Source organism: Hyla sarda, chromosome 9, assembly GCF_029499605.1.
Source record: "Hyla sarda isolate aHylSar1 chromosome 9, aHylSar1.hap1, whole genome shotgun sequence".
In the NCBI taxonomy this organism is placed as follows: Eukaryota; Metazoa; Chordata; class Amphibia; order Anura; family Hylidae; genus Hyla; species Hyla sarda.
Window position 1 is genome coordinate 63,945,115 of NC_079197.1, and position 18,325 is coordinate 63,963,439.

Here is an 18,325-nt window from a genome sequence, read left to right on the forward strand (position 1 = left end):
TGATTCAAACTTTTATTAGGGAAGGGGTTAAATGACCTTTATTAACACTTTTTTTTTACATTTTTTTTGCAGTGTTATAGGTCCCATAGGGACCTATAACACTGCACACACTGATCTCTAATGCTGATCACTGGCGTGCATTAACACGCCTGTGATCAGCATTATCGGCGCTTGACTGCTCCTGCCTGGATCTCAGGCACGGAGCAGTCATTCGTCGATCGGACACCGAGGAGGCAGGTAAGAGCCCTCCCGGTGTCCGATCAGCTGTTCGGGACGCCGCGATTTCACCGCGGCGGTCCCGAACAGCCCGACTGAGCAGCCGGGTCACTTTCACTTTCACTTTAGAAGCGGCGGTCAGCTTTGACCGCCGCTTCTAAAGGGTTAATACCGCACATCGCCGCGATCGGCGATGTGTGGTATTAGCCGCGGGTCCCGGCCGTTGATTAGCGCCGGGACCGACGCGATATGATGCGGGATCGCGGCGCGATCCCGCTTCATATCGCGGGAGCCGGCGCAGGACGTAAATATACGTCCTGCGTCGTTAAGGGGTTAAGGGGTTAAGGACGTACCTGTACGCCCCACGCCCGGTGTTTAAAACGGGGTCACGGCGTGACCCCGCATCAAACTGGGTCGGTCCCGGCTGCTAATCCCTATTACTAACAGCGAGCGGCATCGATCGTTGTGCCGCGCGCTGTTAACCCTTCAGACGCGGCGATCAAAGTTGACCGCCGTGTCTGAAAACGAAAGTAAATGCTTCCCGGCAGCTCAGTCGGGCTGATCAGGACATCGCGATAAAATCGCGATGTTCCTTTCAGCTGGGACGCAGGCGTAGGTCTCCTTACCTGTCTCCGTGGCGTCCGATCGTCGATAGATTGCTCCAAGCCTGAGCTACACGCTTGAGCAATCAAGTCCCTATCTGACTGATCCGTGCAAAGCTATGGCTTTGCAGGGATCAGCATAGGAGATCAGTGTGTGCAGTGCTATAGCTTCCTATGGGAGCTATAGCACTGCAAAAAAAGTGAAAAAAAAAAAGTTAACAAAGGTCATTTAACCCCTTCCCTAATAAAAGTTTGAATCACCCCCCTTTTCCCATAAAAATAAAAAACTGTGTAAATAAAAATAAACATATGTGGTATCGCCGCGTGCGAAAATGTCCGAACTATAAAAATATATCATTAATTAAATCGCACCGTCAATGGCGTGCACGCAAAAAAATTCCAAAGTCCAAAAGTGTATTTTTGGTCACTTTTTATATCATTAAAAAATGAATAAAAAGCTATCAAAAAGTCCGATCAATACAATTTGGTACCGATAAAAACTTCAGAACACGGTGCAAAAAATGAGTCCTCATACCGGCCCGTACGCGGAAAAATAAAAAAAAGTTATAGGGGTTAGAAGATGCGAATTTTTAACATATAAATTTTCCTGCATGTAGTTATGATTTTTTCCGAAGTACGACAATATCCAACCTATATAAGTAGGGTATCATTTTAACCGTATGGACCTATAGAATAAAGATAAGGTGTTATTTTTACCGAAAAATGCACTGCGTAGAAACGGAAGCCCCAAAAAGATACAAAATAAAAACATTTCTTCAATTTTGTCGCACAATGAATTTTTTTTTCCTTTTCGCCCTGGATTTTTGGGTAAAATTACTAATGTCACTGCAAAGTAGAATTGGTGGCGCAAAAAATAAGCCATCATATGGAATTTTATGTGCAAAATTTAAAGCGTTATGATTTTTAGAAGGTGATGAGGAAAAAATGAAAATGCAAAAACGGAAAAACCCTGCGTCCTTAAGGGGTTAAGGACCAAGGGCGTATGGAGGCTTCCTGGTACTTAAGGTGATCGGCGGGTGGCGATGTCGTGCGGCTGGCTCCCTGGATCCTACGGAAGTCGGTGAGTTGCCTAGCAACATCAGGAGGGCTACAGTCTGAGACCACTATACAGTGGTCTTTAAACTGTAGCCCTCCAGATGTTGCAAAACTACAAATCTCAGCATACCCAGACAGCTATTTGTTGTGTGGGCATGCTGGGATTTGTAGTTTTGCAACAGCTGGAGGGTCACAGTTTGGAGATCACTGTGCAGTGGTCTCTAAACTGTAGCCCTCCAGATGTTGCAAAACTGCAAATCCCAGCATGCCCAAACAGCAAACCTCCAGCTGTTGTATAACTACATCTCCCAGCATGCCCTTCGGCGATTAAATTCGGTGAGGGGTGTAGTTTCCAAAATGGGGTTACATGTGGGGGGGTCCACTGTTCTGGCACATGGCCCCCGATTTCCATTGCAAACAAATTCTCTTTCAAAGAGCTCAATGGCGCTCCTTTTCTTCTGAGCATTGTAGTTCGTCAGAAGAGCACTTGACGTCCACACATGGGGTATTTCCATAGTCAGAAGAAATGGGGTTACACATTTTGGGGGACATTTTATCCCTTGTAAAAATGTTACATTTGAGGGAAAACTAGCATTTTAGTGAAAAAATAATAAAAAATCATTTACACATCCAACTTTAACAAAAAGTCATCAAACACCTGTGGGGTGCTAATGACATGCCCCCCAAAAACCATTTCAGCTAAATTTGCTTTTCAAAAGCCAAATGTGACTCCTTCTCTTCTGATCATTGTAGTTCGCCCACAGAGCATTTTACGCTCTAACATGGGGTATTTCCATACTCAGAAGAGAATGGGGTTACAAATTTTGGGTGGCATTTTGTCCTATTTTCCCTTGTAAAAAAAATTACATTTGGAGGGAAAACTAGCATTTTAGTGAAAAAAAAAAATTACACATCCAACTTTAATGAAAAGTCATCAAACACCTGTGGGATGTTAAGGCTCACTGGACCCCTTGTTACGTGCCTTGAGGGTGTAGTTTCCAAAATAGTATGCCATGTGTGTGTTTTTTTTTTGCTGTTCTGGCACCATAGGGGCTTCCTAAATGTGACATGCCCCCCCAAAAAACATTTCAGAAAAACTCACTCTACAAAATTCCACTGTCGCTCCTTCCCTTCTAAGCCCGCCGAACACTTGACATACACATGAGGTATTTTCTTACTCGAGAGAAATTGGGTTACACATTTTACGAAGATTTCTCTCCTTTTACCCCTTGTAAAAAATTCAATAACTGGGTCTACAAGAACATGCCAGTGTAAAAAATGAAGATTTTGAATTTTCTCATTCAGTTTGCTGCTATTCCTGTGAAACACCTAAGGGGTTAACAAACCTTTTGAATGTCATTTTGAATACTTTGAGGGGTGCAGTTTTTATAATGGGGTCATTTATGGGGTATTTCTGATATGAAAGCCCTTCAAATCCACTTCAAAACTGAACTGGTCCCTGAAAAATTTAGATTTTGAAAATTTTGTGAAAAATTGGAAAATTGTTGCTATACTTTGAAGCCCTTTGATGTCTTCCAAAAGTAAAAACATGTCAACTTTATGATGCAAACATAAAGTAGACATATTGTATATGTGAATCAATATAAAATGTATTTGGAATATTCATTTTCTTTATTAGCAGAGAGCTTCAAAGTAAAAAAAAAATGCAAAATTTTCAATAATTTCATCAAATTTTGGAATTTTTCACCAAGAAATGATGCAAGTATCGTCAAAATTTGTGAAGGAGAAAATTCTAAATCTTCATTTTTTACATTCGCATGTTCTTGTAGACCCAGTTTTTGAATTTTTACAAGGGGTGAAAGGAGAAAAATCCTCTCAAAATTTGTAACCCAATTTCTCTCGAGTAAGAAAATACCTCATATGTGTAAGTGTTCGGTGGGCGCAGTAGAGGGCTCAAAAGGGAAGGAGCAACAATGGGATTTTGGTGAGTGAGTTTTTCTGAAATGGTTTTTGGGGGGCATGTCACATTTAGGAAGCCCTATGGTGCCAGGACAGCAACCCCCCCCCCACATGGCACACTATTTTATGTAAACTACACCCCTCAAGGAACGTAACAAGGGGTACGGTGAGGCTTAACACCCCACAGGTGTTTGACAACTTTTTGTTAAAGTTGGATGTGTAAATGAAAAAAAAAAAAAAAGGTTTTTCACTAAAATGCTGGTTTTTCCCCAAATTTTACAAGGGGTAATAGGAGAAAATGCCCCCCAAAATTTGTAACCCAATTTCTTCTGATTATGGAAATACCCCATGTTTGGACGTCAAGCGCACTGCGAGCGCACTACAATGCTCAGAAGAGAAGGAGTGCCATTGAGCTATTAGAGAGATAATTTGTTTGGAATGGAAGTCGGGGGCCATGTGCATTTACAAAGCCCCCCGTGGTGCCAGAACAGTGGACCCCCCCACATGTGACCCCATTTTGGAAACTACATACCTCATGGAATGTAATAAGGGGTACAGTGAGCATTTACACCCTACTGGCGTTTGACAGATCTTTGGAACAGTGGGTTGTGCAAACAAAAAAATTACATTTTTTCATTTTCACTGACCACTGTTCCAAAAATCAGACACCTGTGGGGCGTAAATGCTCACTGTACCTCTTGTTACATTCCGCGAGGGGTGTAGTTTCCAAAATGGGGTCACATGTGGGTATGTATTTTTTTGCGTCTATGTCAGAACCGCTGTAAAATCAGCCACCCCTGTGCAAATAACCAATTAAGCCTCAAATGTACATGGTGCGCTCTCACTCCTGAGCCTTTTTGTGAGCCCGCAGAGCATTTTACTCCCACATATGGGGTATTTCCATGTTCCGGAGAAATTGCGTTACAAATTTTGGGGGTCTTTTTTCCCTTTCACCTCTTCTGAAAATAAAAAGTAAAGGGCAACACCAGCATGTTAGTGTAAAAACATTTTTTTTACACTAACAGGCTGGTGTAGACCCCAACTTTTCCTTTTCATAAGGGGTAAAAGGAGAAAAAGCCCCCCAAAATTTGTAGTGAAATTTCTCCCGAATACAGAAATACCCCATATGTGGCACTAAACTGTTTCCTTGAAATACGACAGGGCTCCGAAGTGAGAGAGCGCCATGCACATTTGAGGACTAAATTAGGGATTGCATAGGGGTGGACACAGGGGTATTCTACGCCAGTGATTCCCAAACAGGGTGCCTCCAGCTGTTGCTAATCTCCCAGCATGCCTGGACAGTCAGTGGCTGTCTGGAAATGCTGGGAGTTGTTGTTTTGCAACAGCTGGAGGCTCCGTTTTGGAAACACTGCCGTACAATACGTTTTTCATTTTTATTTTTTTATTGGAGGGGACAGTGTAATGGGGTGTACATGTAGTGTTTTACTCTTTATTATGTGTTAGTGTAGTGTTTTTAGGGTACATTCGCACTGGCGGGTTACGGTGAGTTTCCCACTAGGAATTTGCGCTGTGGCGAAAAATTTGCCGCAGCTCATACTTGAAGCAGGAAACTTACTGTAAACCTGCCTGTGTGAATGTACCCTGTACGTTCACATGGGGGGGGGGGGGGGGGGGGGGGCAAACTTCCAGCTGTTTCAAAACTACAACTCCCAGCATGTACTGACAGACCATGCATGCTGGGAGTTGTAGTTTTGCAACAGCTGGAGACACACTGGTTGGAAAACCTTCAGTTAGGTTCTGTTACCTAACTCAGCATTTTCCAACCAGTGTGCCTCCAGCTGTTGCAAAACTACAATTCCCAGCATGTACTGATCACAGAAGGGCATGCTGGGAGATGTAGTTATGCAACAGCTGGAGGTACACAACTACAACTCCCAGCATGCCGAGACAGCTGTTTGCTGTGTGGGCATGCTGGAATTTGTAGTTTTGCAACATCTGGAGAGCTACAATTTAGAGACCACTGAACAGTGATCTCCAAACTGTGGACCTCCAGATGTTGCAAAACTACAAATCCCAGCATGCCCAGACATCAAACAGCTGTGTGGGCATGCTAGGAGTTTTAGTTTTGCAAGATCTAGAGGGCAGTATAGAGATCACTGTGCAGTGGTCTCTAGACTGTAGACCTCCAGCTGTTGCAAAACTACAAATCCCAGCATGCCCAAACAGCTGTCTGGGCATGCTGGGAGTTGTAGTTTTGCAACATCTGGAGGGCTACAGTCTAGAGACCACTATAGTGGTCTCAGACTGTAGCCCTCTAGATGTTGCTAGGCAACTTACCAGCTTCCGTCGCATCCAGGGAGCCGTCCTCTTCTGCCGCACACCGCCCGACAATCACTGTCGCTCCGCTGCCTCCGGACGGTCCTCTTCGTTTTCCCCATTCTGGCCCGCCTATTGTGGGTGGTCAGGACGGTGAAAACGAAAGTAAAGGCCCCCCCGCCCCCGATCTGCTATTGGTGGTCGCGTCTAGACCACCAATAGCAGGGATAGGAGATCACTCCTATCCCTTCAGGGATCGTGGGTGTCTTAGATAACCGCGATCCCCCTTATATTCCGGGTCACCGTAGATCCCATATGACCCGGAATTGGCGCAAATCACAAGTGTGAATTCACTTGCGATTTGCGCCGATTGCCGAAATGGGGGGGGGGGGGTTCTAATGACCCCCCTGGGTATTTGCACGGGGTGCCTGCTGATCGATATCAGCAGTCACCCCGGTCCGGTCCCCGCCCGGCAGGGACCATCATTTCCTACGGCCGTATGGATACGCCCTTCGTCCTTAAGTACCAGGACGCAAGGGCGTATGCATACGCCCTTCGTCCCCAACAGGTTAAAGGACAACAGTAGTGGAACACTTTTATATATGCCCGTGCCTCAAAAATAAACAAAATAAACTCATAGATACCTTCCTACGAGCCCCCGTTGGTCCGGCATAGGCCTCAAGGTCCGGCAGTGGTGACGACATTCCACTTCTTGGGGACGGGGACGCCGCAGAGCCGTTGGCGTATCACCGGCCTTAGCGATGCCCCGCCCCGGTCGGTGATAGGCTGAGCCCACTGTCATGTAAGGAGCTCTGGCCGGTGTGAGGTGGTTTTTTGCGCCCCCGTAGATCCATGCGTCCGCTCCTCCCCCAGCTCTACGAACATTTCCGAAGCTAGAACTGGGGGAGGGCAGAGCAAGGGGAAGGAGAAGGTTCACGCCCCCTTCCTCATCTCCCTGAGCTCGGCTGGATGCAGATCTCTACGGCCCTCCCCCTCCCTGAGGACATAGGGAGGGGACCTGCCGTGGAGATTTACGTCCTCAGCTCGGGGAGATGAGGGAGGGGACCTGCCGTGGAGATCTATGTCCTCAGGGAGGGGGTGTGCCGTAGAGATCTGCGTCCAGCAGCCGAGCTCAGCTCGGGGAGATGAGGGAGGGGACCTGCTGTGGAGATTTACGTCCTCAGCTCGGGGAGATGAGGGAGGGGACCTGCTGTGGAGATCTATGTCCTCAGGGAGGGGGTGTGCCGTAGAGATCTGCGTCCAGCAGCCGAGCTCAGGGAGGGGAGATGAGGGAGGGGACCTGCCGTGGAGATTTACGTCCTCAGCTCGGGGAGATGGGGGAGGGGACCTGCCGTGGAGATTTATGGCCTCAGCTCGGGGAGATGGGGGAGGGGACCTGCCGTGGAGATTTACGTCCTCAGCTCGGGGAGATGAGGGAGGGGACCTGCCGTAGAGATCTATGTCCTCAGGGAGGGGGTGTGCCGTAGAGATCTGCGTCCAGCAGCCGAGCTCAGGGAGGGGAGATGAGGGAGGGGGCGTGAACTTTCTCTTTCACCTTGCTCTGCCCTCCCCGTTATAGCTTCGGAAATGTTCGGAGAGCTGGGGGAGGAGCGGACACATGGATCTACGGGGGCGCAAAAAACCGCCTCACACCGGCTTCTTACATGACAATGAGCTCAGCCTATCACCGGCCGGGTTGGACATCGCTACAGCCGGTGATATGCCGATGGCTCTGCGGGGTCCCCGTCCCAAGGAAGTGGAATGACGTCAGCAGTGCCGGACCGTGAGGCCTGTGCCGGACCAACGGGGGCTCGTAGGAGGATATGTATGAGTTAATTTTGTTTATTTTTGAGGCACTGGCATATATAAAAGTGTTCCACTACAGTTGTCCTTTAAGGGGTTAATTAAGTGCTCATCCGAAAAAAATATTAGTTGCGGGGGTTCCCTTCTGTGTTGTTGGATAAGTTTTCACCTTTCTTGATTCATCCCTCGCCCACAATGTGCACGCTCATCCTAATAAATAAAAAAAAACAAAAAAAAGACGGATCTCGAAATACCAATGGTGCCCAATAACGAAGATAAACGACATACCCAGCACAGTTCAGTCAGCTGATGTACCAGTGCTTGGAACCGCTGTTTCTGAGTCTCTGCTTCAATAAAGCTCTGTAACGCAGGGTCCGCTGCTGTCTCCATTTTGCACAGTGCGCTGACTCAATGACCTTCAACATCCCCTGTGTAGTGTAGAAAACTGTGTCTGCCCGTCTGAGCCAATCACTGACCGTCCAGTGACTCAGCACATTTGTCAGCTGTGCGGTCACATTCGACGGGCAGACACAGTTTTCTTCACTACAACAGAATTCACATTTTTCTTTCTAAACGCGGACGTCGAACGTGCGGCCACGTGACAGCAACATCCGGTTTCCCTTGTAATTTCCTTAGTAAGATTTCCGCCTACAAGGTATGGTGTGTTTACGTTTGTGATTCTTGTTCATTATTGTATTTTAGTAACATTTTTTCTTGCATCTACCAGATGATAACCGGTCCGTGTGTCTAACAGTAAGCACTGTGAGGATTCTCCCATGAGCCGATTATTTTCATGCATCTAACTGCTGCTTACCTGCTCCAGTCTTTTTAATGTTTCAGACATTGCATTCTATACTTATTGATGGTTGACAGCCAGCTTGTAATCCGTAGGAATAAAAATTGTTGCATGTATATTTAAGCTCTGAAGATTTTTATATGACATAAGCTATATGATAGACACAATTGTTAGGCTAAAGTTCATGAGGGACATTTATGAAAATCTGTGCAGAGGAATAGTTGACCAGTTGCCCATAGCAAGGAAGGATTGCTTCCTTTATTTTTAAGAGGCCTTGTTAAAAATGAAAAAAGGGATCTGGTTACTATGGGACACTGTCAATTTTTTCCTCTCCACAGGTTTTGATAAATATCCCCCCATATGTGCATCAGAGCATCGTTTGGGGAGCTCCATCATCAAATCTTTTTAACCCCTTAAGGACTCAGGGTTTTTCAGTTTTTGCACTTTCGTTTTTTCCTCCTTACCTTTTAAAAATCACAACCCTTTCAATTTTCCACCTAATCATAATATGGCTTATTTTTGCGTCACCAATTCTACTTTGCAATGACATTAGTCATTTTACCCAAAAATTCATGGTGAAACGGAAAAAAAAATAATTGTGCGACAAAATCGAATAAAAAAACGCCATTTTGTAACTTTTGGGGGCTTCAGTTTCTACGCAGTGCATATTTCCGTAAAAATGACACCTTAATATTCTGTAGGTCCATACGGTTAAAATGATACTCTACTCATATAGGTTTGATTTTGTCGTACTTCTGGAAAAAATCATAACTACATGCAGAAAAATGTATACGTTTAAAAATGTCATCTTCTGACCCCTATAACATATATATATATATATATATATATATATATATATTTTTTTTTTTTTTTTTTCCACGTACGGGGCGGTATGAGGACTCATTTTTTGCGCCGTGATCTGAAGTTTTTATTGGCGCGATTTTTTGTTTTGATCCGACTTTTTGATCACTTTTTATTCATTTTTTAATGGTATAAAAAGTGACCAAAAATACGCTTTTTTGGATTTTGGAATTTTTTTGCGCGTACGCCATTGACCATGTGGTTTAACCCCTTCATGACCCAGCCCATTTTCACCTTCATGACCTGGGCATTTTTTGAAAATCTGACCACTGTCACTTTAAACATTAATAACTTTGGAATGCTTTTACTTATCATTCTGATTCCGAGATTGTTTTTTCGTGACATATTCTACTTTATGTTATTGGTAAAATTTCACTGATATTTGTATCCTTTCTTGGTAAAAAATCTAAAAATTTCATGAAAATTTTGAAAATTTAGCATTTTTCTAACTTTAAAAGTCTCTGCTTGAAAGGAAAATGGATGTTCCAAATAAATTACATATTGATTCACATATACAATATATCTACTTTGTGTTTTCATAAAAAAATTGACAAGTTTTTACTTTTGGAAGACACCAGAGGGCTTCAAAGTTCCGCAGCAATTTTCCAATTTTTCTCAAGATTTTCAAAATCGTAATTTTTCAGGGCCCAGTTCAGGTTGGAAGTGGATTTTAAGGGTCTTCATATTAGAAATACCCCATAAATGACCCCATTATAAAAACTGCACCCCCCAAAGTATTCAAAATGACATTCAGTAAGTGTTTTAACCCTTTAGGTGTTTCACAGGAATAGCAGCAAAGTGAAGGAGAAAATTCTAAATCTTCATTTTTTACACTCTCATTTTCTTGTAGACCCAGTTTTTGGATTTTTACAAGGGGTAAAAGGAGAGAAATCACCCTAAAATTTGTAACCCAATTTCTCTCGAGTAAGGAAATACCTCATATGCGTATGTAAAGTGTTCGGCGGGCGCAGTAGAGGGCTCAGAAGGGAAGGAGCGACAATGGGATTTTGGAGAGTGAGTTTTTCTGAAAGGGTTTTTGGGGGGCATGTCCCATTTAGGAAGCCCCTATGGTGCCAGAACAGTGGACCCCCCCCCACATGTGACCCCATTTTGGAAACTATACCCCTCATGGAATTTAATAAGGGGTGCAGTGAGCATTTACACCCCACTGGCGTTTGACAGATATTTGAAACAGTGGACTGTGCAAATCAAAAATTTTATTTTTCATTTTCACAGACCACTGTTCCAAAAATCTGTCATACACCAGTGGGGTGTAAATGCTCACTGCACCCCTTATTAAATTCCGTGAGGGGTGTAGTTTCCAAAATGGGGTCACATATGGATATTTATTGTTTTGCGTTTGTCAGAACTGCTGTAACAATCAGCCACCCCTGTGCAAATCACCTCAAATGTACATGGTGCACTCTCCCTTCTGGGCCTTGTTGTGCGTCCCCAGAGCACTTTGCGCCCACATATGGGGTATCTCCGTACTCGGGAGAAATTGCGTTACAAATTTTGGGGGTCTTTTTTCCCTTTTACCTCTTGTGAAAATGGAAAGTATAGGGCAACACCAGCATGTCAGTGTAAAAAATTTATTTTTTTACACTAACATGCTGGTGTAGACCCCAACTTCACCTTTTCATAAGGGGTTAAAGAAGAAAAAGCCCCCCAAAATTTGTAAGGCAATTTCTCCCGAGTATGGCGACACCCCATATGTGTCCCAAAACTGTTGCCCTGAAATACGACAGGGCTCCAAAGTGAGAGAGCGCCATGCGCATTTGAGGCCTGAATTAGGGATTTGCATAGGGGTATTCTATGCCAATGATTCCCAAACAGGGTGCCTCCAGCTGTTGCAAAACTCCCAGCATGCCTGGACAGTCAATGGCTGTCCGGCAATACTGGGAGTTATTATTTTGCAACAGCTGGAGGCTCCGTTTTGGAAACAGTAGCGTACCAGACGTTTTTCATTTTTTGGGGGGAGGGGGGCTGTGTAGGGGTATGTGTATATGTAGTGTTTTTTACTTTTTATTTTAGGTTAATGTTCGTGTAGTGTAGTGTTTTTAGGGTACAGTCACATGGGCAGAGGTTCACAGCAAGTTTGACGCTGGAAGTTTGAGCTGCAGCGCAAAATTTGCGCCATCTCAAACTTGCAGCACTCACTGTAAACCTCCGCCCATGTGAGTGTACCCTGTACATTCACATTGGGGGGGGGGGGGGGGCAAACATCCAGCTGTTGCAAACTCCGAGCATGCCCTTTAGCGGTCCGTGCATGCTGGGAGTTGTAGTTTTGCAACAGCTGGAGGAACGCTGGTTTGGAAACACTAAGTTAAGTAATAAACTTTCAAGTGTTTTGCAACCAAACTTAGTGTTTCCAAACCAGTGTGCCTCCAGCTGTTGCAAAACTACAACTCCCAGCATGCATGGTCTGCCAGTGCATGCTGGGAGTTATAGTTTTGCAACAATTGCAACAGCTGGAGGCACTGAGGTAGGAAACGGACAATGTTTCCCAACTAGTGTGCCTCCAGTTGTTGCAAAACTACAACTCCCAGCATGCCCAGACTGCCCAGGCATGCTGGAAGTTGTAGTTCGGCAATATCTGAAGGATCAGATGTTGCCGAACTACAACTTCCAGCATGCTTGGGCAGTCTGGGCATGCTGGGAGTTGTAGTTTTGCAACATCTGGAGGTCCACAGTTTGGAGACCACTGTATAATGGTCTCCAATCTGTGCTCTTCCAGATGTTAGAGAACTACAACTCCCAGCATGCCTGGACAGACTGAGCATGCTGAGATTTGTAGTTTTGCAACATCTGGAAGAGCACAGATTGGAGACCATTATACAGTGGTCTCCAAACTGTGGACCTCCAGATGTTGCAAAACTACAACTCCCAGCATGCCCAGAAAGCCAAAGGCTGTCTGGGCATGCTGGGAGTTGCAGTTTTGAAACTCTCAGAGGCAGCAGTGAGATCGCTTTACGGCGATCTCACTGCTGCCAATGAAGATGCCGCACTGCTGCCGGAAACTCACCTCCGGGACGCAGCGCAGCCAGGACCGCATGGAGGACGCCGGGACCGCTCGGGACACCGCTCGGACTGGTAAGTGATGCCGGGGGACGGGTCAGGGACACTTAGCAGAGCGGTGTGTGTCCCGATCCCCGTGATCGGAACTCACACACCGCGCTGCTAAGTATTTTCATAGCGAAACGCTGCTATCAGCTAGTCAGATTTGACCAGCTGATAGCAGCGATCGCTGGGGGGGGGTGGGGGATGAAACCCCCCATGGTCGCACGGTAAGATGGCTGGCTATCAGTGATAGCCACCATCTTTCCGGGCGCTGCGGGGCGCCGCGAGTAGCGGCAGTAATGTTCATGACGTACCTGTATGTCATGGGTCGGGAACACCTTGCCACCCATGATGTACAGGTATGTCATAGGTCGGCGAGGGGTTAATTAATTATATATTTTTATAGTTCGGACATTTACGCATGCAGTGATACCACATGTTTGTTTATTTTTTGATTTACACTGTTTTATTTTTTTTTTATGGGAAAAAGGGGGGTGATACAAACTTTTATTAGGGAAGGGGTTAAATGACCTTCAATAACATTTTTTTTTTTTTTTGCAGTGTTATAGGTCCCATAGGGACCTATAACACTGCACACACTGATCTCTCATGCTGATCACTGGCATGTATTAACACGCCTGTGATCAGTGTTATCGGCGCTCATTCGTCGATCGGACACCGAGGAGGCAGGTAAGGGCCCTCCCGGTGTCCTGTAAGCTGTTCGGGACGCCGCGATTTCACCGCGGCGGTCCCGAACAGCCCGACTCAGCAGCCGGAATACTTTCACTTCAGACGTGGCGGTCAGCTTTGATCGTCGCGTCTGAAGGGTTAATACAGGGCATCACTGCGATCGGCGATTAGCCGCGGGTCCCGGCCGTTGATAGCCGCCGGGTCCGACTCGATATTACGCGGGGACACCGCGTGACCCGGCGGAGGACGTAAATATACGTCCTGCATCGTTAAGGGGTTAAAGGAGAACTCCAGACCATAAAAATTGTCCCCCATAGTGCCGGCAGTTAAAAAAAAAATAAAGATGTACATACCTTCCTCCGCTCCCCCGGGGCCTCCGGTAACCGGCTCCGGTCTCCGCCGCAATCCACTTCCTGGTGGTCGGATTAATCAGCCAATCTCCAGCTGCAGCGCAGTCCGACTCGGCCGGCGATAGGCTGAGCGGCAGTGTGACGTTTTCGGCCCTGGCCGCAGGTGCCGGTGTAGTGAAGAATTTTGTGGTGTCCTGAAGCGTTTTCACACTGCTGCACTATGGGGGAGGCCCTGGGGGAGCGGAGGAAGGTATGTACATCTTTATTTTTTTTACTGCCGGCACTATGGGGGACAATTTTTATGGTCTGGAGTTCTCCTTTAACCCCTTAAGGACGCAGCCCTTTTTCACCTTAAGGACTGAGCCCTTTTTCGCAATTCTGACCACTGTCTCTTTACGAATGAATAACTCAAAAACGCATTTACTGAATATTCTGATTCTGAGATCGTTTTTTCGTGACATATTCTACTTTATTTTGGTGGTAAATTTTCAGCGTTACTTGCATCCTTTTTTGGTGAAAAATCCCCAAATTTCATACAAATTGACAATTTTGCATTTTTCTAACTTTGAAGCTCTCTACTTGTAAGGAAAATGGATATTCCAAATACATTTTATTTTTATTCACAAATACAATATATCCACTTTATGTTGGCATCATAAAATGGACATATTTTTGTTTTTTGAAAAAATTAGAGGGCTTCAAAGTAGAGCAGCAATTTTCCAAAATTTTATGAAAATTGCAAAATCTGAAGGGACAGATGTTACAGAACTACAACTCCCAGCATGCTGAGAGTTGTAGTTTGGCAACATCTGGAGGGCTACTGTTTGGGCACCACTGTAACAATGGTCTCCAAACTGTCACCCTCCAGATGTTGCAAAACTACAACTCCCAGCATGCCCAGACAGCCTTTGGCTGTCTGGGCATGCTGGGAGTTGCAGTTTGGCCTTCCTAGTGGTTGCCACAGTAAAGATCACTTTACTTTCACTTTCATACCCACCCCACCGTAGTTTCCCTACCTGAGCCAGGATCCAGCAGTCTCCAGAGACGATCGGGTGTCCCCAGGCATCTTCTCCCCATGTTCCCCTCGACAACCCACTGTCCTGCCCTGCCATTGGTCAGAATCAGTTCTGACCAATGGCAGGGGATAGGAGGAGATCGCAGCACTGCAACCCTCAGGATGATCAGGGCTGTCCCTGACAGCTCTGATCATCCCTATTTTCCGGGTGATCGGGTCACCAGAGACTGAGAGACTGAATTAACATGCGATTTTCTGCGATCGCCGACATGGGGGGGGGGGGGTCTCAGGACCTCCTCGGCGATGTGCCAGGATGCCTGCTGAATGATTTCAGCAGGCATTCCGGTCCGGTCCCCAACCGGCTAGCGTTGGGGACTGGAATTCCCACAGGCGTATGCATACGCCCCACGTCCTTAAGAACTCGGGATGCAGGGCGTATGCATGCGCCCGGCTTCCTTAAAAATTTAAAGGGGTAGTCCTACATTTTACTTTTTATCCCCTATCCAAAGTATAGGGGCTCATGTCTTAAAGGGGCATGGTTGCGGGGAGGCCTTATCTCTGCCACCCTCCATGATCTCCTATACAGCGCCTTGGCTCTTCTCGCCCACAGTGCAGGGAGCCTATATGCCACCTCCATGCATCTCTACAGGAAAGCCAGAGATACAGGAGTACATCGCTCATGTATCTTCAGCTGTCTCAGGCTAGGTTTCCCATTTTTATTTATTTTTTACAACGCCAATAAAAACACCCCTTCTGCCGCATGGTGTTTTTCTTGTGAAAAAATGCTGCGGCCAGATGTTAGCCGCAAAATGCCAAATCCCCTTGGCGGTTTTCTGTTTAGCTTTTTTTAAAAACTTTTTAGGCATTTTTGGGCTCCTTGGCAGTTGTAAAAAAAATTACCTCTTTGGCGAGACTTTGGCGTTTTTTCGGGAAAATCTTGGCGTTTTTCTCCCATAAAAGTCTATGGGAGTGAAAAAACGCCATGTGGGTTTTAACTTTGGCATTATTTATTCTTTTTTGGACTTAAGTGATCCAAAAAAGTGATGGAGTTACCTTTTTTATTAAAATTTCGTAGGGTACCATTAAACAAGATACAATAGTGATGGAAAAAATTGTATTTAACGAGATTTATCTTTTTTTATAACAATATGTTCATTTTTATACAGGGATCAATTTATGTGGGCAGGCAGGGCACTAAAATTGTACCCGACAATAATAAAAATGTAGTGTGTGCGTGTTTCACTTTTTTTTTTTTAAACATTTTTTTGGTAGTACTACTACTCCCAACATGGAACACATGATGGGAATAGTAGTACCTGTACTAATTGAAAGATCGCCCCGGGTCCCTTGCGATCCTCCTGTATAACCCCTTAAGGACTGAGCCCTTTTTCACCTTAAGGGTGCGTTCACACGGAGTAATTCAAAAGGAATTTACTCGAGTAATTCCTCTTGAATTCTCCGCTCCAAATTAATGCACATCTTCTCTGCCCATTGATTTTAATGTAATTTCTGCTGGCCTGTTCACACGGCGGAAATTCTGCTAGCAGAATTCCGAAGCTGAATTCCGTTTCGCTTGAAGAAAGAACATGTTCATTCTTCAAGCGGAATCCGCTAGCAGGAATCAATTGTAGTCAATGGTAGAAAAAAAATTCTGTCCGACATCGTTTTCGCGCGCAATTCACGAGCAATTTGCGCGGAATTCGTGCACAATTTGCGCAGAAATGGCTGAAAAACCCTTCACTTCTTTTTCCCCTATGTCCACGCGCAATTCCGTGCAAATTTCGCGTGAAAAATTCTTTTTCCGCCCGTAAGTTTTTCGGCGTGACTTACTCTTCATTTACTCCGTGTGGACGCACTCTTAGGACGCAGCCCTTTTTACAATTCTGACCACTATCACTTTATGCATTAATAACTCTGTAATGCTTTTACCGATTATTCTGATTTCGTGACATAATCTACTTTAACACAGTGGTAAATTTTGTCGTTACTTGCATCCTTTCTTGGGGAAAAATCCCAAAATTTCATGAAAATGTGGAACATTTAGCATTTTCTTTTGAAACTCTCTGCTTGTAAGGAAAATGGGTATTCCAAATAAATTATATATGGATTCACATATACAATATGTCTACTTTATGTTTGCATCATAAAGTTGACATGTTTTTACTTTTGGAAGACATCAGAGGGCTTCAAGTTCAGCAGCAATTTTCCACAAAATTTTCAAAATCTGAATTTTTCAGGGACCAGTTCTGTTTTGAAGTGGATTTGAGGGGTCTTCATATTAGAAATACCCCATAAATGACCCCATTATAAAAACTGACCCCCCCCCCAAAGTTTTCAAAATGAAATTCAGAAAGTGTGTTAACCCTTTAGGTGTTTCATAGGAATAGCAGCAAGGTGAAGGAGAAAATTCATTTTTCACACTCTCATGTTCTTGTAGACCCAGTTTTTGAAATTTTACAAGGGGTAAAAGGAGAAAAAGCAAGCCAAAATTTGTAACCCAATTTCTCTCAAGTTAGGAAATGCCTTATATGTGGATGTCAAGTGCTCTGTGGGTGCACTACAAGGCTCAGAAGGGAAGGAGCGACAATGAGATTTTGGAGAGGAAGTCTTTCTGAAGTGGTTTTTGGGGGGCATGTGACATTTAGTAAGCCCCTATGGTGCCAGAACAGCAAAAAAAAAAAAAACATGGCATACTATTTTGGAAACTACACCCCTCAAGGAACATTACAAAGGGTCCAGTGAGCCTTAACACCCCCACAGGTGTTTGACGACTTTTCGTTAAAGTCCGATGTGTAAAATAAAATAAAAAATTTCACTAAAATGCTGATTTTCCCCCAAATTTTACATTTTTGCACGGGATAACAGGAGAAAATGTCACCCAAAATTTGTAACCCCATCTCTTGAGTATGGAAATACCCCATGTGTGGACGTCAAATGCACTGCTGGTGCACTACAATGCTCAGAAGAAAAGAAGTCACATTTGGCTTTTGGAAAGCAAATTTTGCTGAAATGGTTTTTGGGGGGCATGTCGCATTTAGGAAGTCCCTATGGTGCCAGAAGAGCAAAAAAAATTTGGAAACTACACCCTTCAAGGAACTAGGGGTGTGAATCGCCAAGAATCGCGATTTGAATCGCGATACCAGTGTGGCGATTCGATATATCCCGATATATCGTTATACCGTCTAGGTGACGATACATCGCGATATATCCCGATTCTGTCTAAAAAACAATGTCTTTTACACTTTTATTAAAACTTTATTTTATTTTTTTATACACTTTATTAGTCTTTTAGGAATCATTAGATTCCTCAGACAGATGAATAGAGTTCTATTGAGCTCCATTTATCTGCGATCCATTGATAGAGCCTGGTCCAGCCAGGCTCTATCAATGACAGAGCCACGGAGAGCAGGGCAGCAGAGGTAAGCCCTCCGGCTACCTCCACAGTGGATCGCCCGCCTGCGATCGCGCTGCGGGGGGGGGGGGGGGGGCGATCTAGCCCACCAGGGAGCATACACATGTCCCGCGGCGATCTAAAGGGTTAATAGCCAGCCGCGACGATCACCGCATGCTGGCTATTAGCGGCGGCCCCCGGCTACTGAGAACAGCCGGGGGCTGCAGAGTATGGAGCGGGCACGAGTCAGGAGCCCACTCCATACACAATGCAGAGCACTGCATGCTG

At 45.1% G+C, this 18,325-nt stretch overlaps 2 protein-coding genes across 6 annotated transcripts in view; one reads left to right on the forward strand and one right to left on the reverse strand.

Moving 5' to 3' along the window:
- Nucleotides 1–8,413, reverse strand: part of TIMM8A (translocase of inner mitochondrial membrane 8A) — a 55,654-nt gene extending 47,241 nt beyond the window's left edge. For 2 of the 3 annotated variants that reach the window (XM_056540866.1, XM_056540865.1), the window contains exon 1: nucleotides 8,163–8,413. In XM_056540866.1, coding sequence (XP_056396841.1) covers nucleotides 8,163–8,264 — 102 coding nt within the window. In that variant the 5' untranslated portion in view covers nucleotides 8,265–8,413. The remainder of the gene's footprint in view (nucleotides 1–8,162) is intronic. The other variant, XM_056540867.1, reaches the window with a different exon arrangement.
- Nucleotides 7,874–18,325, forward strand: part of TAF7L (TATA-box binding protein associated factor 7 like) — a 224,037-nt gene continuing 213,585 nt past the window's right edge. Inside the window, exon 1 of one of the 3 annotated variants that reach the window (XM_056540862.1) lies at nucleotides 7,874–7,896. The gene's annotated coding sequence lies outside the window, so the exon portion shown is untranslated. Of the gene's footprint in view, nucleotides 7,897–8,421; nucleotides 8,530–18,325 lie in introns of those variants that run through there. The other 2 variants (XM_056540861.1, XM_056540863.1) reach the window with 2 other exon arrangements.